General features: G+C 31.5%; 2 protein-coding genes and 1 pseudogene across 9 annotated transcripts; all 3 read right to left on the bottom strand.

The window, feature by feature from the left end:
• Positions 1 to 7,347: 7,347 nt before the first annotated feature.
• On the bottom strand, positions 7,348 to 13,032 carry LOC146956256 (pfkB-like carbohydrate kinase family protein). The gene is made up of 13 exons (XM_085727920.1): positions 12,887 to 13,032; positions 12,722 to 12,796; positions 12,538 to 12,627; positions 12,152 to 12,229; positions 11,705 to 11,779; positions 11,199 to 11,251; positions 10,303 to 10,453; positions 9,487 to 9,597; positions 8,857 to 8,983; positions 8,668 to 8,765; positions 8,098 to 8,236; positions 7,909 to 7,961; positions 7,348 to 7,671 (listed from the first exon to the last, which is right to left on the bottom strand). The coding sequence occupies exons 1-13, from the start codon at positions 12,971 to 12,973 to the stop codon at positions 7,588 to 7,590; spliced, it is 1,221 nt and encodes a 406-aa protein (XP_085584046.1). The 5' UTR covers positions 12,974 to 13,032; the 3' UTR covers positions 7,348 to 7,587.
• A 483-nt stretch (positions 13,033 to 13,515) lies between these two features.
• On the bottom strand, positions 13,516 to 15,244 carry LOC146956257 (uncharacterized; annotated as a pseudogene).
• Positions 15,245 to 17,309: 2,065 nt separating this feature from the next.
• On the bottom strand, positions 17,310 to 24,197 carry LOC146956258 (uncharacterized). 8 transcript variants are annotated; one of them, XM_085728001.1, is made up of 13 exons: positions 23,972 to 24,197; positions 23,795 to 23,874; positions 23,613 to 23,702; positions 20,696 to 20,773; positions 20,538 to 20,612; positions 20,239 to 20,291; positions 19,751 to 19,901; positions 19,384 to 19,494; positions 19,142 to 19,268; positions 18,934 to 19,031; positions 18,257 to 18,395; positions 17,929 to 17,981; positions 17,310 to 17,640 (listed from the first exon to the last, which is right to left on the bottom strand). In XM_085728001.1, the coding sequence occupies exons 2-13, from the start codon at positions 23,837 to 23,839 to the stop codon at positions 17,557 to 17,559; spliced, it is 1,104 nt and encodes a 367-aa protein (XP_085584127.1). In that variant the 5' UTR covers positions 23,840 to 23,874; positions 23,972 to 24,197; the 3' UTR covers positions 17,310 to 17,556. The 8 variants fall into 8 exon arrangements, with proteins under 8 accessions (XP_085584127.1, XP_085584121.1, XP_085584122.1 ...); XM_085727995.1 differs by having other exon boundaries at positions 18,934 to 19,034; XM_085727996.1 differs by having other exon boundaries at positions 23,795 to 23,886.
• Positions 24,198 to 25,270: the final 1,073 nt, after the last annotated feature.

Here is a 25,270-nt window from a genome sequence, read left to right on the forward strand (position 1 = left end):
AAATTAGTGCAAAATAGGTGTTGAACAACATATAAGTGAGAGAAATTTTCTAGTTATTGAAATAAAAATTAATTATTATGAATTATTTCGTAGTTATTATAAATTATTTCCTAGTTATTATATGTTTGACCGAGCAATCCCAATAAGCAAAAACAATTAAACCAATAGCATTTTTCAATAAAAATATCAAGATGAGAAATTATTCGGGTATAAAGAATAGGTCATTTATCATGATTAATTTGAAATAAAAATTCATTTTCTAGTTCATCGCAATTTCTCAACTCTAAGGGGTCTAGTAGTAAAAAGATAGACTTTGGATTTAGAGATTATGGGTTTTGATCTCTCTTTTATCTCTAAGGTCTTTCCTACCTTGTACAAAATCAAAATTCTCTCAACTTTAGAGATTATAGGTATAGGTAAATGTTTTTATGATCTCTCTTTTATCTCTAAGGTCTTTCCTACCTTGTACAAAATCAAAATGCTCTCAACTTAAATTTTTTTTTTTTACTAAAGAAATTCATTGAGATTTTTATTTTTTTAATAAACGCATTAAATGTTATACTTCAAGAATCATTATAGTTCAATGATCATTAATGAGTTATCCCATATACATTTTTATTCATAAAATTAATCACAGAATGTATTAAATAATTTTTTTGTATTAAAAAACATTTATTGTAAAAAAAAAGCATTTATGTGCATTATGCTGTTAAAAGATATGACATACTTTTTTTTTTAAAGACAACCTATGTAGATATTTATTAAAATTGGAATTCGAAAAATCATTGGGTTATTGCTCAAATTTGATTTTGAGAATCATTCAACCCTACTTAAAAAATGTTGTCGTTATTACTATTAATATAATTATATAATTTTTCCCATGTTCTTGAATAACCTTTTTTTTAATTTTAAAAATGCCAAAATTGAGACTTTCATTTTGAATAAAAACTTGAGGCTTTTCAATGACTACTTTCAGAATTTACATTTCAAATAAACCCATTTTTTATGATAAAAAAATTTATGTGAGTTAGGTTCCGGAAACTCATCAAAGGCATGACAGACCTCATGTGTCAATGAGTGCTTACCGAGTTATATAGATCATACACCAAAGAGGTTCCCACGGGAATTGAATCCCAACCTTGTGGTCAACTCATTACCATTTTATTCAACCTTCATAAGCAATGTTATTATTAATAGCAAAAAGAGTGAATCAAAGACATGTTACCACACTTATGAATTGAAAAGGCTAGCACATACTAATACTATTACTATCATTCAATGCTCCTTTAAAATGTTGTCGTTATTACTATTTCTATAAATATTTGATTTTCTCATGTTCTTGAATAATTTATAAAAATGTTTGTGATTTATTTAAACAATTTTACTAAAAAAAATTACACTATGAGAGAACGTCTTTCATTCGTTCAGTTAATGACATTCAGATCTCTCTCAGTTCATTCTAGTTTGGTGATTGGGTTAATTGTTGTTCATGCATATTTCTAAAACATGTGACATTTATTTAGCATTTATATGATTTATACACAAAATTATAGTAATAGAACTCTCCATTTCTTGTAAGAAATAGAATGGTGGGGATTTTAACCCACAAAGAATATGCTAAGGACTAATTTTTGTTAAAAAAAATAAAATAAAAATATGCTAAGGACTAATTTAATTGTAATTTGTAAGTGATTATACAGCGAACCATATTGACAGTATAGAAAGTTGATATACAAAACAAAATTGTTAAAATATAGAGACTTAGTTGATAGTAAATTATCAAACACAGACCAATTTGACAGTTTAACATAGAGAGAAACTTTTTGAAAGACTCATAATTTCAATGACCTTTTTGAATTTTAATTTTTATAGTGAGGAGATATCATTGATAAGTCATATTTTTTTTGTTCATGTAGTTCTTTTATTTTTTTTATACGAATTGAGATTGTTCATGGAAATTTTTTGCAAGTCATTTGTTTATTATAAAGATTAGTGATTATGTTAGTTTTTCGAAATTGAACCTAAGACCTCCTTCACGTCGCTTAGTGGTTATGTTATGTTACCATATAACATAGTTATTTTTGGACCCGTAAGTGTAGAAAAAATTACGTCATGTAGAAGAATAACATGAGAATTACATATGCATAGACAGAAACGTTTAACAATATAATTTGCATTTCATATATATATATATATGATTTTGAAAATCTAATACTACAACAAACGTAAAATATATCAAAATCAAATATCCAACTTGAGAAAATTAATTCTTAACACCAATGGACGAAGGACATAAACACGTGATTTGATGTTTTTTCCTTTCTCAACAAAGCTATAGTGAAATCATATAGGTTATGAAAGAGGAAATATATACAAACTCTAAATAAGTAAGTTTCATCTAGTCTAGTAATATACGCACTTAGAAAAACAAATACATGATAAATGAGTTTCTTCGGAACCATGTCTAGTACCGAGAAGGGGTGCCAGTCATGTTTTGTGAGATCGCACGACTATACTTCTTGACTCTTTGGTTGATCTCAGACATGTTATTCAATTTTGGTGCCATGCCAATTTTTCAAAGTTAGATTATATGAAAGGAATCAGTACGATGAAAATTATGTAAGACAGATCAACTATATATATGAAAAAATGCTATCAAATTACGTTTGAACCCCTAATCATAATACATAATGATATGATGACGAAAATGCAACACATGTCAGAATCTAGTTGGCTTACAAAATCAATTATGATACATGTTAAAATATGATTGGCTTATAATACCAGTGATGATGCAATTAAAGTGTATTTAAGAAAGTAAAACACAGTTTTCATTAACAAAAAAAAAATGAAAGGAAGAAACTACAATTATTTTTTTTTGAAAATGAAAGAAAATACAATATTAAAAACGTACGATCCTCCATTTATCATGCATGATACTATGCATTTATTTTTTTTAAGGAGATACTATGCATTTATGTATTTCCATATAACACTATTTGCCACCTAAAAAAATGTATTTCCATATAACACTATCCCAATTGGTTAAAAATAAAAAGTAAACGTTAATTCGATGTTATTTGTATAAAAACTAAATATATTGTGCAGAATAATGGTAATGGAAATTTTAATACTTTAATTTTTATGAACTAATTCAACCATATATTTTGTTTTTTTTTTATACTTTTTTTAGTTTCAATAATAAATAATTTATATTTTCATATATGTACTGAATGGACTTACCTCGTATACATCAAGCAACCATTTTGATTTGATAGAGAGATACGAAGTTGACACAAAGAAAAAGAAATAAAATAGAAAGTCAACTGCAAAATTGTAGTTGTGGTGTGAAAAAAGTGCTGGCCAATAGGTTTAATTTATAGTAGATTTCAGAGGACAATTATATAAAACAACCACATTTAATTTGGCCAATCATATTTGAGCTCATATCTTAGCTATTAAGCAAAATATAATAATGTTTTTTTTTTGTTTTGTTGAACGTTTTTTTTAATTCAAAATTAATCAATAATTTAATTCAAATCAGATCCAATTGCATTTTTTCTCCAATCAGCCTTTATGTTATTATTTTTCCTGTCCCATAACCCCGTGTAAACCTCTGTATTCTTTCCCTCCTCTATTTCTTCTTTTCAAATTAAGCTAACCATTTGTCAACACAAAATCAATTAGGGAAAAATATTAAATTATTGATTGATTTTGGTTTACGAAAAGAAACACCAAAAATACTTTCATATCAATTATGAGATATATGATAATAAAATTCTCTCACAATAATATCAGTACATTATCATCATGAAAATAAGAATAAATTTAGTTCATTTCATTAATTTCATTACCTCATAAAAAAAATTCATCGATTGGTCAAAAAAAATCTGATAGGGTATCAATCGGTCAATGTTACAATAATATTTTGTATTAGAAAAAAATATTATTAATACTAATATTGCATTAAATTATAATATAAATGAAATGATATATATAGTCACAAATATAAATATGGAATGTTATTGAAATCCAAATGCTTGAGAATGCTATATGGAAGGTTATTGAAATCCAAATGCTTGAGGATGCTTGTTTTCCTAAGAGTGCCACATGTCAATATAATATGAAGAGAAATTAGTTTATCAAAAGTGCCACATGTCAATGCAATAGGAAGAGAAAAACATTTCCATAAAGGGCCATGAAACAGGTCGTAAATTTATATTATATAGATGGATATATTCTCTTGATGTAAATTACTTTTATACAACAACTATGTCATACCATTAAAGTGGGTATAATAAAATGATTTGAAAGAATATACGGTTGTTAATGGATGTCACTGTAAAATTTACACTCAACATTTATGAACTTGACATGACATTATTATGTATAACCCTTTGAACTTTATATAGAAGGTTAACCGTCTCTGGTGCTAGAAAAACGAAAGTGTCAAAAACAAATGGTATAAAAGCATGTTGATTGTCAAAACACGTTTTCTCATGTTTGGTCATTTTGCTTGACGCATTTTTTAAGGTTGTCTGTCCAACCGTAAAAGTCCCGACCCTTAATAACGTTTATGTTTATAATTTATAATGTATCATTTTTATCTATCCTTAAAAAGTGACAAATACGATGTCATATAATAGTTCCTAGCTGAATAAAAAATATTTTAAACCCTTTTATTGTTAGCGAATTTCGATCCCAACATCCATTTTTTATTTATTTCTCTTTTATGAAGCGCTACAATTTTTTCAAGACATGAGACCCATAAGTGGAACTATTTCTCATATGATATGTTATCCATGTAATGAGAGACATATGTGACATGAAAACGTAACATCCAATTTTTTTCATCTTGAATAAACCCTAACTCATTTCCCAATGTCCCCCGTTAATTGCATTGAATTAGAGTAGAAGAAGATTGTATCCAGAGCTGACCTAATATGTCAAAAGATCTAAAATAAATTTTATAATCAGGCCTTTTGAAATAAATAAATAAAATAACACAATGCTTATTAAAAGCATAATAAATCAAATTTTGTTGAATCCAATATTTGACTTTAGGACCAAAATGATTTGAGGCCTTAAAATTGATCAACTAAGCTAAATAAATATTAATTATCAATATATCATATTATACTTATAGCTAAATTGATTTATTTTGAAACTTTTTTTAACCTAAACTCCTGAGGCCTAAAACCATGCTTAGTATATGTTTGGTTGCCCGGCGTGACAGCTAAAACGTGAGTTTTTCAAAATCAATTTGGATGAAGCTCTAGCTTCTTGAAATCAATTCTCTCACCGTGGCTTTTGCTTCAATCAATTTCTCTCTTTTGCCCTTGAATTTAATTGCCTTTCAACTCATAACTTTTATTTTCACACACATGTTAAAGCCGATTTTGGTCCTTCACACATCCAAAAGCAATTATGATGCAAAATATCCAAACACCGGTTTTCATAAAAATCACTTTTGTTTTGAAGTATCCAAACATAAATCACTTTATATTCAACTTACTTTTAACCAAAATTAATTTTATAAAATAAATTTTATCAAAATCAATTTTCGCCACCGCACAACCAATCACACACTTAGTGGCTTAGCTAAATTGATCTACATAAAAAGCTTTCTTCCCCTTCATAGCCTTCGATAATGATCAATCTTTGAAATTACTTCCATGCATATGGACATATGGCCAAAGGGTAACGCCATGTTAATATCAGGTCAGCCACATTAGCACCTAATTAATGAATATTTTCGTTCTACATGTACTTGACACGTCAACACTTAACTATCATCAGCATCTCTATAATCAGATGACAATTTTTTTTTTTTGACACAGAAACTTGTTAGATGCAACAAAACTATTTAATTAATAAAAAATAGGAGTTCACAACATCAAAAAGAGAACTAAAATTATGATTTGAATGTAATATATAGGATAATGGGATAATAAAAACTGCAATTAAACATTTATTAATAGAGTAATAGTAATGATATTTGTACAATAATTTGTTAACAATTTTTGTAACAATATTCTTTCTATCTCTTTTCACCGGTCAAAAACAATAAAATGAGAAAAAGGAAAAGATAGTTAAAAACATCATGAGAGTATAAGAAAAAATTGTATAAAATTTATTATAAAATGGTTGTATAAATATCATTTCTCCTATTACTATTAACGTTGGAGACATTTGAGTTGTTAACTTATTATAGTTATTTTCCTAAAAAAAAAAAAAAAAACTTATTATAGTTATAGTTGGTGATAAAATAAACCTTTTACTTAGCCACCACCCCGTTATGACATGTCCGCAGCAACTAACAAACGAATGAGGTACACATGAGACTTTTTCAGCATGTAATGTAACTAACGCAAAACAATGAGTAACTAACTAAGTCTACATAGGATAGCTCAACCGAAAAAACAACGCTCACTTAAAAAAAAAAAAATAACTATAGGATTTTGTGTGTGGATAAAATTGCAGGACTTTCCATCATAAGTCGCAACCATCGTAGTCCTATTTCGACTAGAAATATTCAACATTAATTTTACTCTAATTTTATATCATCCATATGCAGATATCTTTTTAGTTTAATTTATTCATTTTTCAATTGAAAAACAAAATACTTGATTATAGTAAATGGATGATATAAATTTGATACATAGTTATCACACCAAGATGCATATGAATAGCCAAACATTTCTGCACTTTCGCTATCCTTTTCTACTTGAAACAAAATTCCCCACTGCAAAGTCCCTTGAACATCGTCATTAACCTCTTGGCTGCAATGGAATGAGGCATCCTAAGTTTCTCTATGTATAGGTTGTTGAAATTACGTCTCAACAAAATCAATTTCACAAAACATGCTCAATAGTGGAAGCAAAGAAAATATTGGACATGAATTAGATCGGATCTACGATTTATCATCGATTCCTTTTTGGATACAATATTATAGTAGTTTTTACAGTTTTTTAAGAATATTAACTGCTCTCAATATAGTTTTTGGTTATAACAGTGCCACTGATTCCTTGTCATATAATTTTATATAACTTAAACCAACTATAACCATCAAAACTCATGTTTTAAGATTTAATTTTATTTTTTTTATCAGTCCTTCCATTTGTAAATATTTAGTTCACGTTGTTTTAACCTTTTTCCATGTAATGATCTACATTTGTTTAAAATGGAACCTAATTTCTGCCAATTTATATACACAATCAATTTCGAACTCAGTTTTACAGTTCAGATTCTTTCAATTTTTGAAATTTGTTATCTATCAAATGAAATTAACAACTCTTGACTAAATTATTTCCCATTCAAATTTTTTGTTCTCTGGCGACAGCAATACACGTAAAACTATCATGCGACTTCATTACAATTAATCCATGATTGAAACTTCATTGAAAGTAAAAATTATAAGCAGGGAACGTCCATCCCTTCCCTTACATAAATGTGAAAAATCAAATATCTAGAAGAAACCAAAACATCTAAGAGGGTAAATCTCAAAGATCATTAACTCCATCAATAAACAATTCAGTCAAATACCTCACTGAAGACATCCCTTGTATTGGCTCAATGCTGGAAAATCTACTGAATAAAGGACGCTAGGCGTGGGTCTGCGCGGTATGGAAGACCGCTTCGTGCTCCTAGATCTCTGCACTTGGCACCTGCCTGAAATCCCCATTAAAATGCATAAGCTTTTTTGAGTACCTAACTCATCTCCAATAGGTTCAATACATAAATTTCACTAATTGCTACACACACACGATACGAATTAGGATACATTTGAAGTGCTTGGATAAGTTTGTTTGAGGTTAGAGGTTCAAATTTTATTCTCATCATTATACACTAACATATGGCAGTGTAGAATATATAGCTGAGGGTAGCATATAATGACCATTAACATACCACATTAGCAGCAAAGGGTAGCATTGTCTCTGGTGAGAACTTCGAACAAATAGCTGAAAACAAACCAGGCACAGAACATATTTCATAAGTTATCATTAAGTTTAATATATATTATACCTTTGCGTAAGACACAAATTGGTGGCCTATTGAAGACCATAAGAGAAAAATATAACAAAGTTGTTACATTACCATAGATCACAGATCCAATAAATGCATCCCCGGCACCAGTGGTATCAACAAGCTCCGAGGGTGGAATGTTCTCAGCTGTACCGACGTATAGTTTCCCGATAACCGTTCCTATTCCTTCTGCCTTCAATTTTGCCACTGACTGGATGCAAGGGAAAAAGTAATGACTAAAATGTTGATCAAGAACATAAATAAGCATGTGATATTTTATTGAAGTTATAATCCCTGTTTCTAGAACTTCAGGGATCCAAGTCATTCAGTACGTCACTATGAGTGTCTAGAGAAATTTTATTTCTCTGTAACACATTCATATCATCAGCTTGCATAATTGATATTTTGGCTCAGAAAAAATAAATAAATTAACGTCTAGTAGAGATTATGTCGAACACTGTATTTGTCAAAAAAGGTCAAACATTGTAGACTTGTAGTGTGTACTAATATATTAAAACATAAAGAATGGCAGGGACTGCTAAATTCAAGTTATTTAAAATTTCCTCATATGCACTAGTCTGCTTGTAGACCACAAAAATGGCCTTCGCAGAAAGATTTGGAATTGAGTTTCATTTGCATTACCGATGATATGCAGGTTGGAATTGATGCACTCTTATCCTTTCTCAACTCCAGCGATTCCACTAAGTTGTCTACATCCACTTCTTCTGTGGTAGGACTTGCTGCCAGAAAAGGTCAAATAATTAAAACCTGTTTACATTAAAAGCGGATGCAACATACAACAATTACGCCCATAATCATATCTGTACATACCATTGACGCTTCTCTCGAGCAGTATACAACCATCTTTTCCCAAAGTTACAGCCACAAATTTTACGTTGGGCAACTTTAAAAGGATAGAAACAAGTGCCCGCGGAACAGTTGATGCCTCTGTCCATGCCTGTAAGCAAAGAAAGGTTATCTTGTGTGCATTTGATGATGCTTAAAAGGAACTCAACCCCACAGAGAAGAGTAAAAATAATTTTTTCAGTAAAAAAATGGACAGATATTTATCTACAATGAAAAAAAAATTGGCAACCGGAAAAGGGTACCATTGGTGTCAGCAGTAAAAAAATCAATATATCTTTCCCACCTTCAGAAAAATATATCTTTCCCACAACAAAAAGAATATAGCTTATAGATAATTGAAATAGCATATGCACAACTTAACATATATTTTGGGGCAAGGCCACAAAAAGTTATAGTATTTTCTTTAGATGCCAAGTCATTCAAGACAGCATATGTTTTACTCAGTAAATAGTACATTTACTGCCTGGCTTATAGAACAAAAAAGTAGACTGTTAAAATCAATTCAACATTTATGCACATGTAAACAAGGTTTGTGAGAGAACCATAGTATTATATATTTCTTACAACAACAATTTTATAAAACAACGCATTCACCTTTGGAAATTTAGCTGAGCATACAACATAATCAGCTAATTTTAGGAGATCATCCAACCCTTCCCTTGGCCTTTCTGCATCAATTAAGATGGGTATATTCTTCCTAGCTGCCTGCACTGGAAAAATACAAGATTTCGTTTACTTCCTTCTGTTAAGCTCTTTTATTTTCTCCCACTACCAATCTCCTTTACAAGCAAAAGAAAATAACTGAAAAGTAGTAAAAGACAGCAAGTGTGTTTTTGCATAATAATCTCAAGGGAATGTAATTTTTGAGGTTTAAAAAAAAAGGATTCATAAAACAACCTGGTTGGATACCCTGTAATTTCAATTTCCTAGAATTTTGAAATTCTCCACCAAAAACATAGGCAAGCGAAATCATGTAACAGTTTCTAATAGGATTTACAAGTTGAATAAAAAAATGCACTAAGCATACATAATGACTAAAGAAAAAGAACGAATGTAAGGGTGAAAAAAGGTAATAACAGGAAAAATTGGTTTGACTTGACTCATCAATGCATTTGCAATATCCACTATGGGTTGCAGATTACATTTTTCAAAATATGATCATCTTTTCACACTCTATCGTTTTAAGTCAGTACTCTGAACTATCTCATGTTCAACCATTGGCATTGGGATGATGAGCTCGTATTCTTGTAATAAAAAAAATATTAGCATTAATCAAAGTTGGCTTTCCACTAAGTACTGTATAATAGTATATGTTTTTTTTTGATAAAATCCTTGATGCTTTGACTTCTAAATATGACTAGGCTCTTATAGTTAACATCAGAATTGCAAGTAAAATATATAGGTGATAACCTCATGGGCAACAACTAGAGCAGTTTCATACAATCTCCCATCAAAATATACAATGCTTGCTCCATCCAATGCAGATAACAAACTCGATTCTGAAAGATCTTGGGGTATCATTGGAGGATATCCAGGGGTATGTATACAAGTTCGAGTCTTCCTGAAAAAGTAGTTAGAATGAGTCAAAGGGCAACCTGGTGCTATAAAGTATGGATCTCCTGCCATGGCAGCATACAAAGAAGGGTCATACTCATATAGGATATATTGTAGGAAGCCTTGCAATTGCAAGAGGCTATTCCACAACTTGAACAATTAGTCTCTTAATTACATCAGTGTTGTCAAATAGTGGTGCTATAGTGCTATATAGTGGCGGAGTTTTAACAAACTGATATCGTTCCGTGATATGCGATTTAGTATAAAGTGTTGTCAAACAAAGGCTATAGCCGCACTCTAGCACTACAGCATAGAAGAATTTGAACAAACCGCTATTTCTTGCGATCCACAATTGACAACACTGAATTAATTACATGACAACAACTCTGCGAGTTATGCTAAGGCTCCCCTTAACTTAGAATGATTCAAGTTACAATTAAAATGTTAAACAGCTTCATTGCCAGAAATGCTTGAAGATCTTCATATAAATATGAATAACTATAGCACATAATTTTGTTTTATTCATTTTAATGATAAACAATTTCTCCATCCAATTTATGCATCGCATTGCTGGTCGAAACAAGTCTTAGCTATTTTGAAGTGTGCAAAGATGATAAAGACAGGAACGAAGACAGCAATGATCAGATCCTCAACTAGATCCACCTAACTCATGCTCCCCCCTCCCCCTCTCATGAATATATCCAGAGAAGAAGTCAAGATAGTATAACCATATGTAAGAAAATGACCATTACGTTTCATTGTCCACAATAATGTACGTAAACGGTGAAGTTCCCTCTTTAGATACCTGCAAATAACAGGGAGCATAACCACAAAAAAAAAAAAGTATTAATAAAATAGTAGAGGCCATTGGCAGTCCAGAACCCCACTAATTAATTTTAATTCTCGATGGAATGAATTCATATCTATATAAAACCTTAATTAACTACATTTCGATTTGTCTGGTCATATTTAATTGATAACCCTTGGGAAATTATACTTCGAATCAGTTGGTGGGGAGTGTCAACAAAATACTGAGATTTGAGAGTGGATGTGCAAGAAATCAGGTACAGACTTGGAGAAATCAGCTGCAGACTAGGGATCATGTACTTTCATCAGATGATTATATTGTTGCCCATAACTAAAAGGCATGAGCAACAAATTCAAATCTTACTACAGATACCAAATGCAATAAACCAAATTTCAAGCTTCATGAAGATTGCAAATGCAATTAAAGAGAAAAAAGTGTTAAAACCATTACCACAATAAAAGATGTATCCACGCCATCAGTCTGTAGCTCATCTAATATGCCCCTGCCTGGGCTGTCATCCGCAATCTAATGAGTACCAAACACATTAGTAAAATGCACGCATACACAATGGTTTCAAAAAACTCAGGCTTGTTTGGACTGACCTATTTTATTCAGTTTATTTAATGACATAGATACTTGTGAGACTGTTTTGGAGAGCTTATGAAAACAACTCATGACTTGTCCATAAGTTGTTTTCAGCATATTTCGCATAAACTTTCCACAATAGTCTATGAAAAGAGTTTAACTTCATTTTATGTTTTGTTGAAGAAATAAAGTATACATAAGCACTTATATGATAAAATATTATTTTATAAGCACTTAAACAAGTGGTTTATCGGTCCAAACAGCGCCTAATTAAATAAGCAATGTCGAGAGGGTTTAGTTAAAATAGATAACCTTAGAAACGAGCCTTGTGTTTAGACCTAAACGAGCAAGGCAGGTTAAAGCATTGCCGGCATTACCACCACCTTGAACCTGAAAATTACAATGCATAATAAAAGCCACTCTTTAAAGCATTTGGAGCTGCTAGAATTGATTATGGAGGTGTAAAAGACATTTGTTCTCGAGTAGAATTGACTTTGCTTCCAGCATTGATTCTACTTGACGCTAGGATTTGTAATTTTTGAGTCTAAAAGTGATTTTTTACACTTCTTTTTTTTACGCAAATATATCCAAATATAAACATTTTACATTATTAATTTTACAAGATCAATTCATTCAAAAATCAATTCCAAATATGCACTATACTAGCTTAAAACTATTAAAAAAAAAAAGGAAGCAACCTTCAAAGCGGTTGTTCTGATTTTATCATCTGGCTTAGGATAAGCAGCAACGGTAGCCAAGAAATCGACGGTGACTGATCCGCAACCCACCTGCATAAGCACGTGCGTGTATGTGTAAAGAGACATAAAAAAACCTCAAAATTTGGCGGGAATGAAAGAAAGAGAGAAAGAGAGGGAAACGCACAACGGTGGCGCTTTGAGGAACGGAGGAGGAGCACATTTTGACCTTCAAATTTCTACTGCGATGATTCCTTGTTAACTGAAATTAAACAAATGAATACAAATAATTGAATTTACATGATTCTTAAGAGAGTAAAAGAAAAATAATGCGTGAAGTAAATATATTTACATTGTAGAATTTGAGATGTTGAATATTGTTGAAGATGAAAGTTGAAGAAGCAGAAATATTAGAAGAAAAAGTGCAGAGATTCGACATGGTTACGGTTTGTAGCTGTTGAAGATTGAAATTGAAATTTGATTTTTGTGTTTTGGGTTGAAATGAATGAATGAGTGGTGATTGGCCATAAAGTGAGTGAAGTGGATCAACTTTTTCATCACTTTCTTCCACGCGCCGTTCGTTTGCTTTGCTTCAACTTCAATTGCCAATTTTTTTTTTTCCCTTGCCAACTGAGCTATGACCATTTACAATGGTAAAATACATTCAACAACACTCAACACCCACTTTTTTATTTTCAATATTGTACATCATTTTCTCTCTCTTAATTCAACACCCATTCAATTTTTACCTCTTCAATGGTTTTTTCATTCAACACTCTACCCCGTCACCTTTTATTTCTTATTCTTATTTAATTTTATATTTTTGTTTTTTATAATTACATAAAATTACAATTATCGATTATAATTAAATTAAAATAAAGAAACACTTAACAATTTTTTTTTTGTAAAAATAAAATTTATTTAAATAATTTATTTTTATTTTCTTAACTTAAAATGCAATACAACAAACTAAGCACGCGAGACACAAATAGCTTAAAATGCAAGACAACAAACAAGCACACAACACACAAGTAATTTATTTAGTACGATACAAATCATCTTCAATCACGAAACATTCCAAACTTTGTCCATATGTGCTTCCCTAGATCTGCTTGCAATTCGTGATGAACATTTGGATCACCCAACTCGGATCTAGCACGCACATGATTTGAAAAAGTGGGAAACACCTCGGTCGAGTATGGTTGCGGTGTACTAGATTCACTTCCCTCAGATTGCTCAAAATCGGTCCAACGTTGAGCATACGTATCTCGGTCATCCTCAACAATCATATTATGTAATATGATGCATGACCTCATGATGATACCCAAATCGGCTATGTCCCACAAGCGAGCTGGTTCACGGATGATTTTAAATCGAGCTTGAAGCACTCCAAATGCACGTTCGATGTCCTTCCGACATGCCTCCTGATGTTTTGCAAATAACTTATCGGGTTCACTTTGAGGAAGTCTAATCGATTTGACGAAAGTTGGATAAGAAGGGTAGATACCATTAGCTAGATAGTATGCCATATTATAGGGATGTTGATTCACAAAGAAATTCACCCTTGGAGCCTTTCCCTGTTCCACATCATCAAACACCGGTGACCGGTCTAGAACGTTGATATCGTTCAACGTTCCTGGACATCTAAAAAAGGCATGCCAGATCCATAGATCATGAGATGCAACTGCTTCAAGAATAACTGTGGTGGTTCCCTTATCCTTCCTGGTAAATTGACCTTCCCATGCTTTAGGACAATTTTTCCACTCCCAGTGCATGCAGTCAATACTCCCGATCATCCCTGGAAACCCCCGCATTTCACTAACATGTAGTATTCTTTGAAGGTCATCTTGAGTTGGTGCTCTCATGTACACTTGCTCATACAGAGTCCACTAGATCCTACAGAGTCCTCGTGAGATCTCTTAGATCCACTACTTCCTGAGCCAACATTTCCTCCTACTTGACTACCATAACGTGGTTGATCACGGAGAGCGCGCCATTCTTCCTTTAAAGTAAATTGAACATTCTTCCCACATGCATATAATTCCTGGGCTTTTGCCAAAACATCATCTTCCGACCAACCGCTTCCTTGCAAACGCTTAACCCCATCATAAGCACCAACCCATTTATTTATTAATTTACTCATATAATTAAAACGGTTTCGGCATGCAGCTACATCGCGCGGAAAATCGAATGAGCAATGCTCATTACAATACTAAGCAATTTTATCCCAATATGCTTCACTTGTCTGGTTTCTCCTGACAACCCTGCATGTTCCATATTTTATCCACCCATTAATTAACACCAAATTTTGTTCAGTGTTCCATGATGGTTGCTGGTTTTTCTTGCTCTTAGGAGTTGTATCCTCTGGAATTGGAGTGACTTCATTAGCTCTTGTCATTCCACCACGATTTATTTGTGATGAAAATTCAGGATATTCACCAACACTCTGAAAATTTTCATTCACCATTGGCATATAACCATTAAATGGGGGTGTTTGAGATGGATATCCCATCATAGATCTAGAATATGGATGAAAGTTGTTTGGAACAGAGGATGGGTGATTGAAATTTGAGGCAAAACCAAAATTAGACATGTTTTGAGGATGTTGGTTGGGAAATTGATTTGGGTGTTGATAATTGTTGGGATTTTGGTAGCTAAATGAGTAATCAGAAGAATTTTGGGTGTTGAATTGATTGTTATTGGGATCCATTTCACTAATGAAAGACTAAAACTTCAAAAGAAAAACTAATAATAAGATTAAGAGAGTGAAAAACTTGGTTTTTTTTCTGTGTCCAAATCAAATGATCCAAGTCTCTATTTGTAGAGAAAAAAAATCACGAATTTTGGTAAAATAAAATAAAATTATTTGCAATGAAATAATTGAGTCCAAATTATTAAGAAGATAAAAATCCAAGCAGCCAATCGTAGCAAGCCATGTGTCACAACATTATCCAAAAAGCATTCTCTCTCCGCGTCCAACTACTCCACACGCGCCCTGGCGGCGCGTGCACTACACGCGCTCGCTTTCACCAACCAAACGCGACGCGTGGCACGGCGGGGACATATTTCTACATGTTGAAGGCATTCATCTACTCTTTCCTCCAGCTCATCTTTAATACCCTCCCTCCAATGGTTTCAATCTATGAAGCCCCGATACGGATACGGATACGGGTACGATACGATACGGGTATGCGAATACGTCAAAAATTTCAAATTTAGGATACGATACGGCTTGGATACGTTTACAATTTTTTTTAATATATATATATATATATATATATATATATATACACATATATATATATATACATATATATATATATATATATATATTAGACATAAACGCACAAAAAATAAATAGCGTGAAATCTTAAAACTAATTACACCAAGTCAAAATACATTGGACCATTCACCAACTAAGATATCCTTTAAACCAAAACATACCATATAAACAACCTGCACTATGATGATACCAAGGTAGTATGAAGATAGTCACCCTTTTCAAGTAATGGCCAATATAATGATCCCAATTTACAAAAATTAATACTTGTGATCAAAATACAAATAAAAATTTTAAATAAAAATTAAATTAAATCATTCGGATACTTCTGGGATACGTATCCGGGAGTATCCTTAACGTATCCTTAAGGTATCCAATATATTTTTAAATAAAAATTAAATTAAATCATTCGGATACTTCTGGGATACGTATCCGGGAGTATCCGCGGAGTATCGGTATCCGATACGTATCCGACACGGGTACGACACCATTTTGGAGTATCCGGGCTTCATAGGTTTCAATATGTTGAAAATGGCATTCAATAGGCCATTGTAAATATGGTCTTAGGTCATGGGAACCAATTTTATTTTAATTAATAATCTAACCAAAATACTTTCTTTTTCCAATATTTCTTTAAACAACAATTTCGTGCTTTTATTTTATTTTTTACCTATTATTCTAAAAAAAAAACTGCGATTACTGGCTGTTTAGGTTTTTATTATTACAATCTTATTTTTTATGTTTATTTTACAAATTTTCATTATATTTCACGCTATGACACAAACTCCTTTGAGATATGTCCAAATGAGTAATGACACAACTATTCTCTCTATTTGCAAGGATGACTTGAGTGTAATTAAAGGAAGGAAAATGAGAGTGTTTTGTTTCGTTTCAAAGAGAAACAGGGTCTCTTAGTTCAAAAGAAAAAAATAAGTAAATCCGATAAAAAGTTGTTTCAGTCGGATGAGTGTTTTTTATATAAAAAATTGAGGTGATGTACACCAGTTATATATATTTCAAAATCTTTTTTATTTTTAAGGAATATATTTCAAAAAACTTATAAATTAACAAAGTAACAAAAAATTATGAAGGTTTAAAGCTCACAAGCAGATCTAAAACCAAAAGGAGAATAGCATGAGTTCAGTATGAAGAGCAGAGCAAATTCACAAATTGCAGACAAAGCCTTTGATGAAATTTCCATTTGAGTTTCTTATGATTCCACCACAAGTATATAAACCAGTAATATCCTATTATGAGTACCATCAACATTGACTTTGAAAGAATTCCATGGAGGTAGAGACCAAAGCAATATGAATTATTGTTTGTCGATCTTCCATAAAACCAGAAGATTGAATGATTTCGTTCACAATTAATTGAGTTTGGCTGCAAATTTTATGCCACGGATCATTTTCAACGCGAGTTTCTCAAGAGAAAACGAAAAGATCCTTATCGGTACATTGTAAGCCTAGACCACCAACTTCTTTAGGAAGACAAATTTGATTCCAATCTACCAAGTGACACTTTATAGCATTTGTAGTAGATCACCAAATAACTGTGACTTGCATCACAAGTTTATTACACTAAATCCTTAAATTTAATTTACTACAACAAGAAACAAAGAAAACAAGCTTGTACCAAAAAAAGAAACATAGAAGTACAAGCATTTCATTTCAACTAAATGAATAACTAACTTTTGTAAACTAAAATATGCTGAGGATTTTGATGACCAAATATTTGAGGCTCTAATTAATAAAGGATGCCAGGTATGGATCAGTGCGATATGGAAGACCACTCCTAGCTCCAAGAGCTCTACATTGAGCAGCTGCCTGTAATACCATCACATGCCAACAACAAAAACATTCATATATAGCAGTTAATAATAAACACAGGTATGGTCTGTGACCTTGATTTTCTCCTAATTTCAGTTAAATTGCCTCTAAAATGGTATGAAAAACAACAAGATTTTATTAATTTAATGATGTGCGTTTATGTAAACAATCTTTTATATGTCCATTACCGACCAATAAATTGCGTAAAAAAAAGTGCCAACTATAAATCTTAATTATGCCATCTTATCGCTATTTGAGTAATTGCTTGTTTCTTATGCTGCTTACCACATGAGATGCAAAAGGCAACATTTTCTCTGGTGAGAAGTTGGCACAGATAGCTGCAAATAAAATAAGGCATTGTTAACTATAAATTGTATCATCAAACTAACAATATAAACAAAATAGTTGTTTGGTGAATTAATCAAAAATTTAGAAGATAAAACAACAGTTCGTAAAGTGATCTAGGCCATCAATTTGAAATCGATCGTTTCACATTACATTTTTTAACAAAATCATCTTTAAATATTATTTATCGTAAATTTGAGATCAGGTGGCCAAGATCAATAAATGTGTCTCGCATTTAATTCATGGAATGTTAAGAGGTTGAACATACCATATAAAACTGCGCCAACAAATGCATCCCCAGCACCAGTTGTATCAATAAGCTCTGATGGTGGAATCTTTTCAGATGTCCCATAATATAACCTCCCACGTACTGATCCTATCCCGTCCGCTCTAAATTTTGTAACATTCTAGGAAGATTAAGCAAAAAAAGATCAATCTAAGTTGAATCTAACAAGAGATATTGTTCTGTAGACAAAATCTACTTAAAACCTGTTTATAATATTAGCTAGATCAACAAATTTGACTAATTATAGCACCAATGATTAGAAAGGAAAAAAAAGGCTTGTATGTTGCTATTGACAGGAATAAGTGATGAGTCTTTGTGGCAATGTAGGTTACCAAAATAGGGAAGAAATAACTACAAATATAAGTTAATATACTTTGTTCGCTTTCTCATATTAACTATCTTTCATGATAATGCACAATTATTAGGAAAATGATTACTTACAAGTTACACCTATTTTCAATGTAAAGTATGTTTTGAAAAAAAAAACATCCCTATATTCTCAGTTTTTATTAACTCACCATATACTTACAACTACTTTAACAAATACGAGTAATATTTGATATTCTAAAATGACAAATGATATGAGACAGTGAAATATATCAAATGTAACACTTAAGAATTATATGAGAAGGAGGGAGTAAGTTTTACGTAGCTATTACCGAGGCAACACAGGTTGGCATGGTGGTGCTATCATCCTTTCTCATTGTTAATGATTTCATAGAGTCGTCCACATCCACTTCTTCTAAGTGAGAATCCTCTGCTAGAAAGTAAATTGAAAAACAACATGCTAAAGTTTCTCTCCATTCTTGTATATAAATGCATCATGACAAGGATCAAACAAAAGGGGTGGCAAAAAGGTATGTTTACCATCTGCACATTTCTGAAGCATTATGCAGCCGTCTTTTCCCAAAGTTGCAATCACAAATTTAAGTCTTGGAAGCCTTAAAAGAATTGAAACTAGTGCTCTTGGCATAGATGATGCCTCTGTCCATGTCTGTGAAATGTGTCAGAAAGAATTACTTCAGAAATTCTCATTAAATTATGTATGTTCTTGCTTTACATAACTATTAATTCTACTTCATGATAGTACTATGATATGAGTAACTTGCCTGAGGAAACTTTTCTGAGCATACAGCATAATCAGCCAAGTCCAAAAGGTCATTCAATCCTTCCCTTGGCCTTTCAGCATCAACTAAGATTGATATATTTTGGTGAAATGCCTGCAAGAGCGAAATTCAATTAGCTTGGTTTATGGATCTCTCTTTATATATCAAATGCAATTAGATGAACATACATGTGTATTCCTTATCAATATTTGGTACATGGTTATGTTCTGTCACCTCCAACAATGAGAATTTACTTAGAAACCACTTGAGAAAAGTACTAATAGAAGTCACAGAAAATTGAATTGTTCCGAATCTATTTAGAATTATGATAATCCTATATTACATTATGCTACAACTAATATCTAATTACCTCTTTAGCAATGACAAGAGCAGTTGCAGGCATCCTAACATCAAAATAGGCCACTCTAGCTCCATTCAATGCAGATAACAATTTTGCACGCGAAAGATCTTCCGGTACCATTGTAGGAGATCCTTCTGTGAATATACATGTTCGTGTCTTCCTGAATGTTCCACGTTGTAGAATAAATTAGCAGTTGAATTACATCTCTAATAACTTCATGTAGAATACGAATCAAATGAGACTGATTATCAAACCACATGCTTAAGAAATCTAATTATCAATCAAGCATGTCTCACTAGACATTATGTTATTGGTTGTTCCTTTTTAATACTCCTAGTGCTTAAATTTAACTTAATTATAATTTTTGGATTGTGTAATGCCAATAACTTTCATATACTTATATTATTGTCTTTTCAAAGCCCCACAAGTGAAAAATTAGGAGAAAGGTAAAATCAACACAAATTTATGTAAAATCATTTAAGTAATGGTGTACATACGTGTGGTTGTCAATAATAATGTAGCTAAATGGTGTAGTCCCTTCCTTTGAGACCTGGAAACAAATGGAAAAGGAAACAAGAGTTTAATGTAACTTCTGAATATCAAATGTCTAGACAAAAAAATAAATAGCAAGTTTATGATGTTGGTCTTGATAAATTTATTTGATTTGACATATTTTATTTTAGATATGGTTTTTTTTGAAGTAATTTCTTTTAGATGTGATTTATGTACTATGAACTTTGAAAATTGAAGTAAATTTTGGCCTGTTTGCTTTAGATTATTTTTTGAAATCATTTACCACAAATGAAGAAGTATCCACACCCTCAGCTTCTAGCTCCTCTATCAAAACCCTACCCTGAGCGTCATTTGCAACCTAGTCATTAGAAATTAATTAGCCACATTCATAAGGTTTTTGAGTACATTGTCAAAGAAAGCATTTCAAACAGAAACAAAAACCTTAGAAATTATTCTTGGCTTTAAGCCCAAACGAGCAGCACAAGTCAACGCATTTCCGGTATTTCCCCCACCTTGCACCTATATTGCAAACACACATTCATTAATTAGTTACTATTAGTGCATGTATGTTTTAGAAATTGTGTTAGAAATCGTGGTTGGACTTAACACAATCCTATAAAACTGGTATGTGAGGTAAGAATTGTCACTACTTATATTAAACACATGTTTTGGTCATATTTTGTCAGACGTGAGACTCTTCAACACACACGCTCATGATCATCACTATTGGGCTTGATTCATAGAGATAAATGATGGGTGACACAATAAAGGAAACCTGATGGCAGGTGGCCCAATAGATCTTAAAAGACTTTGATATCATGCTTATGTCATATTTTATCCTATGTGAAACTCTTTTAACGAGAAGTATAATTCCAACATCATTAAGAAATATTGATTCTAAGTAAACAACTTTTATTTTAATGAAATCGATGTAATCAACTTCAATATATATATATATATATATATATATATATATATATATATATATATATATATATATATATATATATATATATATTCCCTCCGTCCCTTAATGTAACCATCCATTTGATTTTATTTTTGTCCCTAAATGTAATCCCCTTTTCAAATTACTAGATGCATTTATTACTTTTTTCCTAAACATACCCCTAATTAATACTACTAATTTGTCTTGAAATATGAATAGTCAAATTTATTATACATACAAACAAACGACAGTTTGGTAATATTAATACACAAAACACACACATTAATTACACTGACAACTTTTCTTAAGAAATGTGAAAAAAGTAAAGAGGGGTTACATTAAGAGACGGAGGGAGTATATATATATATCTCTATCAAAATTTATTTTAATGAAATCGATGTAATCAACTTCAAAATATATATATCTCTATCAAAATCAAAGTAGACCGAGATGACGTGGGAAAGAAAATGGGTTGCATTTTTTAAGAAAGTAGCACCACGCCAATATTTAAAATATAATTAGCCCATAATAGTACTCACTATCAAACAAAAGCTAGGCCCACTTTGACTAAAATTATACAGCAGATTACTATCATTTTAATTTTCAAAACGACAACAAAATATTCACTCTATTTTATTATTTAAAAATATTACCCTATCTTAATGGTAGAGCAAAAAAAATGCAACACCATTGCTAATAGTTCTTTAGGATCTCCACATTGTTGTGAACTTTCTAAATTTATCTCTGTTCTGTGCAACGCAACAGAGTACTTAAAGAGCAACCATATGAAGTTCAAGAGATATATGAATTTATGAAAGATCCAAGCGTGAGAGAGTGTAGTTAAAGTGGGTTTTTTTTTTTCTAGCGTGAAAGAGATGTATAGAAGAGACATATGAACGAAGCAATTGAGTTCAAGTGCTTAATGATGAACTTCACTAATGATAAATTGTTCAGAAGAACTCGAGTTTAATTCTTAAGTGAAACAATTCTTAATCAAATTATACTTACCTTCAATCAAACTCTAGATAACCAGGATTTCTTTCTTCGAGAACCGGAGGGTTAACGCAATAAAAATAATGATTTTTTTTTCGTGTCAAAAAGAAAGTGTGTTTTTTTTAGATAGAATTGTCCTTAAAAAATCCATGGACCCACAGAAGTTGCACATCCAATGACTCCCACGGAGATTTCAATTAATAATTTGTTAGCATGTTGCCAAAAAGCACACATATTGATTCCAAAGAGATGAGTACACCAACAACAAATGTTAAACAATGTTGTCTATTTTATCAAGTATATTTAAGAATGTCTTAAGGAGGACTGCTAAGCACAGTCGCTTTAACAGATGCCCTTGGACACACACTCCACTATTGGTCCAAATCATTGACATTAAATTGCCTTGCAATTGGCAACCGACTGAGTTGGTACAATTTATTTTAATTTTAAAACATAAATAAACAAAAAAAACCTATTTTGTTGACTTTTCATTACTATGCTTCGTGTTTAATTTTTCCAAAGCCACAATAGCAATCGGAAACTACAAGATTAGTGGCAAGGAAATCTTTCTTCGTCAAGCTCATAAAAATGGTGGCAAGCAAAGAACAAGTGCTTCAATCCTTTGCATTGTGAATGCGATGAAGGCATGTGAATATTAAAAAATTGGTACAAAGAAAGAGATATAAACATGTTAAATTCAAGCAAATTTATTCTGGATGGATATTGGATTTTTGCAGATGATATAAACATTAAGAAATAGAGATAGAGATAAGTAATTATTTACAGAAAATCAAAGAACCTGATTTTTTTTAATAGTCAAAAACCCTTTTTTAATTTGTAAGGGAGTAGTAGAATGTGTTTGGCTTGTTGAGATGTGTAGTTGTGTTTGGGCAGGATGGTTGATTTTGACTATTCTCAGAAATCAGATCTGGGCACAAAGAAAGAAGGTCATGTGCGATAGATTTTCTTTTCCTTCTTTTTTTAATTTGTAAAAAAAAAAAAAAAAAAACAACAACATGAGTGAATGTAAACCAGCACAACCGGTTATCAGGTAATTGATTTTAAAAAGTTGATGATGTGGACCAATAATTGAGGGAGTGTTTGAGAGAGAGTGTGAGAGAGGTTGTCCTTAGCATTCCTCATGTCTTAAGAGTTAAGGCTGGTGCTAGTTGTAATACTTTTTTCTCCGTCCTTATACATAAGATTTGTTTTTTTAAATTTACCTTGTCTATAGTATTCATTATTAAAAAAACTAGTAATATACACTTGTTGACAAATTTAGTTAGCATGGAGTTCCGTAATTATATTTTTTTGACAAATGAGTTCATTGATTTTTGTGAGGTATAACTAATTTTGATTGGTCCAAATGGAACTTCATTGTAATAATAAAAACACAAGGAAAAGAGGAAGAGGATGAACCTTGAATTGAGTGGTTCTATTCTTGGTGTCTGGTTTTGGAAAAGATTCAACTGTTGCTAAAAGATCAACTCCAACCCCACCAAACCCAACCTGCCACACAAACAATTTCATTCATTCAATTTGAATTCATATATCCAGAATGAGAAAACAAAAACAGTAACAAGAACTAAGAAGACACTCACAATGACAGGATTTTCAGGGAGAGGAAAAGCAGTGTTGGAAGACATTAATTAAGGTTTCAGTGTTTGTTTTGTTTCTGCTCCTGCCAGGGAAACTGAAAGAGAAGTTATTATTAAAAAAGTTAGCAATCATATGATTTCAACATTAATATATATAGTACCAGTAGCATAATAACCAACCTGGGGGGGTATAGTATAGCGAGTAGCGTGAAGAAAAGAAAAAAAATGGAAGGTGTTGAGAATATTATTGTATAGTATTATTTGGACGAAGAAATCAATAAAGAAGCTTGTTAATTTCTGCCATGGTGAAATTGGTCAAGAGTCATATCTTAAATTTATTAGTATCAACTAACTACTCCAATACTAGTATTATTTTCATAGCTAAATTGCCATGCAATTGACTTGTGAAAGTTGAAGAAGGTTAATGGCCCTTCCTATACGCGGTGGTAGGAATGGACCGTTTTGTCTGAATCGAATGCAGTTCGTGTTCATCGGTTTGGATTTGACTTTACACATCATCTCAAGAAAATAATTGATCAAAAAGTGTGAGGTACATGTAAAATGATGATAAAGCTAGTTGTATTCACGTTTTTTGTTTGGTACAAAGTTGTATTCACGTTTTAATAATTATATAAAATTATAAATGAAAAGGTAAAATGTTAAATTAAGGGACTTGTAAAATAATTTTACTCAGTTCTACCAAAAAGAAAAAAAAGAATAATTTTACTCAAAATCAATTATGGATAATTATCAATGTTTTAGCTAAATCTATATTACCGTCCATAAATATAATCAATGTTTTAGCTAAATCCCCCGTTGTAAATTTTACATATATTAAGAAAAATCAATAATATAATTAATGTGTCTATTTTATGTGGTGATATTTTTAAATTGTTCTTTGCATATAATGTGTATTTAATATTGATTTTTCATATGATTCTAGCTTTTGGGGTGTGTTTGTTTCAAGTTATATTTGTAGATTCGTGGGAATACAATCATAAAAATACATATGTCTATGTTTGTTACAAGTTTACTAAACTTTATTCCCAGGTATAAAATGCATGGGAATAGAAAAGTTTTCCCAAAGAAAAGGGTGGGAATAAAGTTCTCATGAAGATGAGAATAAAATTATGTGTAATTACCTATTATAATCCCTATTTTTAAGGTTCCTTGAAATATTATAATGTTAACCAAACACACCCTTAGATACCTTAGAATAAATTTCTCATCTTTATATTCTAAGAAATGTTATTCCTAGGAATACATTTGGTAAACTTGCAACAAACACACCCTTAGATATTTATGATTGAGGATGAAGTTAGAACATTTTCGAGTCTCTTATTAAGATGTAGTTAAAGTGACCTCCACGCCTGCACATCATTTATTCAATCAATTTTCAAAAGTAATGCCTAATAAGCATTCATTTGTTTCAATCCAAAAACTCTTAAAATATACTAGGTGGGTCCTGCTAATAACTTT

The sequence above is a fragment of the Medicago sativa genome, chromosome 1 (genome assembly GCF_051527215.1).
Source record: "Medicago sativa cultivar Bolivia chromosome 1, Bolivia_mono, whole genome shotgun sequence".
NCBI classification, from domain to species: Eukaryota; Viridiplantae; Streptophyta; class Magnoliopsida; order Fabales; family Fabaceae; genus Medicago; species Medicago sativa.

Coding starts and splice junctions, on each gene's coding strand:
- LOC146956256 (XM_085727920.1), bottom strand. CDS start 12,973: ATGTCGAATCTCTGCACTTTTTCTTCTAATATTTCTGCTTCTTCAACT. Junction 12,797..12,886: donor AACATCTCAAATTCTACAAT/GTAAATATATTT, acceptor GTTTAATTTCAG/TTAACAAGGAATCATCGCAG. Junction 12,230..12,537: donor TCAGAACAACCGCTTTGAAG/GTTGCTTCCTTT, acceptor TGTAATTTTCAG/GTTCAAGGTGGTGGTAATGC.
- LOC146956258 (XM_085727995.1), bottom strand. CDS start 23,839: ATGTCTTCCAACACTGCTTTTCCTCTCCCTGAAAATCCTGTCATT. Junction 18,396..18,933: donor TGCCAACCTGTGTTGCCTCG/GTAATAGCTACG, acceptor TAATCTTCCTAG/AATGTTACAAAATTTAGAGC. Junction 17,641..17,928: donor TGCCTTTTGCATCTCATGTG/GTAAGCAGCATA, acceptor ATGGTATTACAG/GCAGCTGCTCAATGTAGAGC.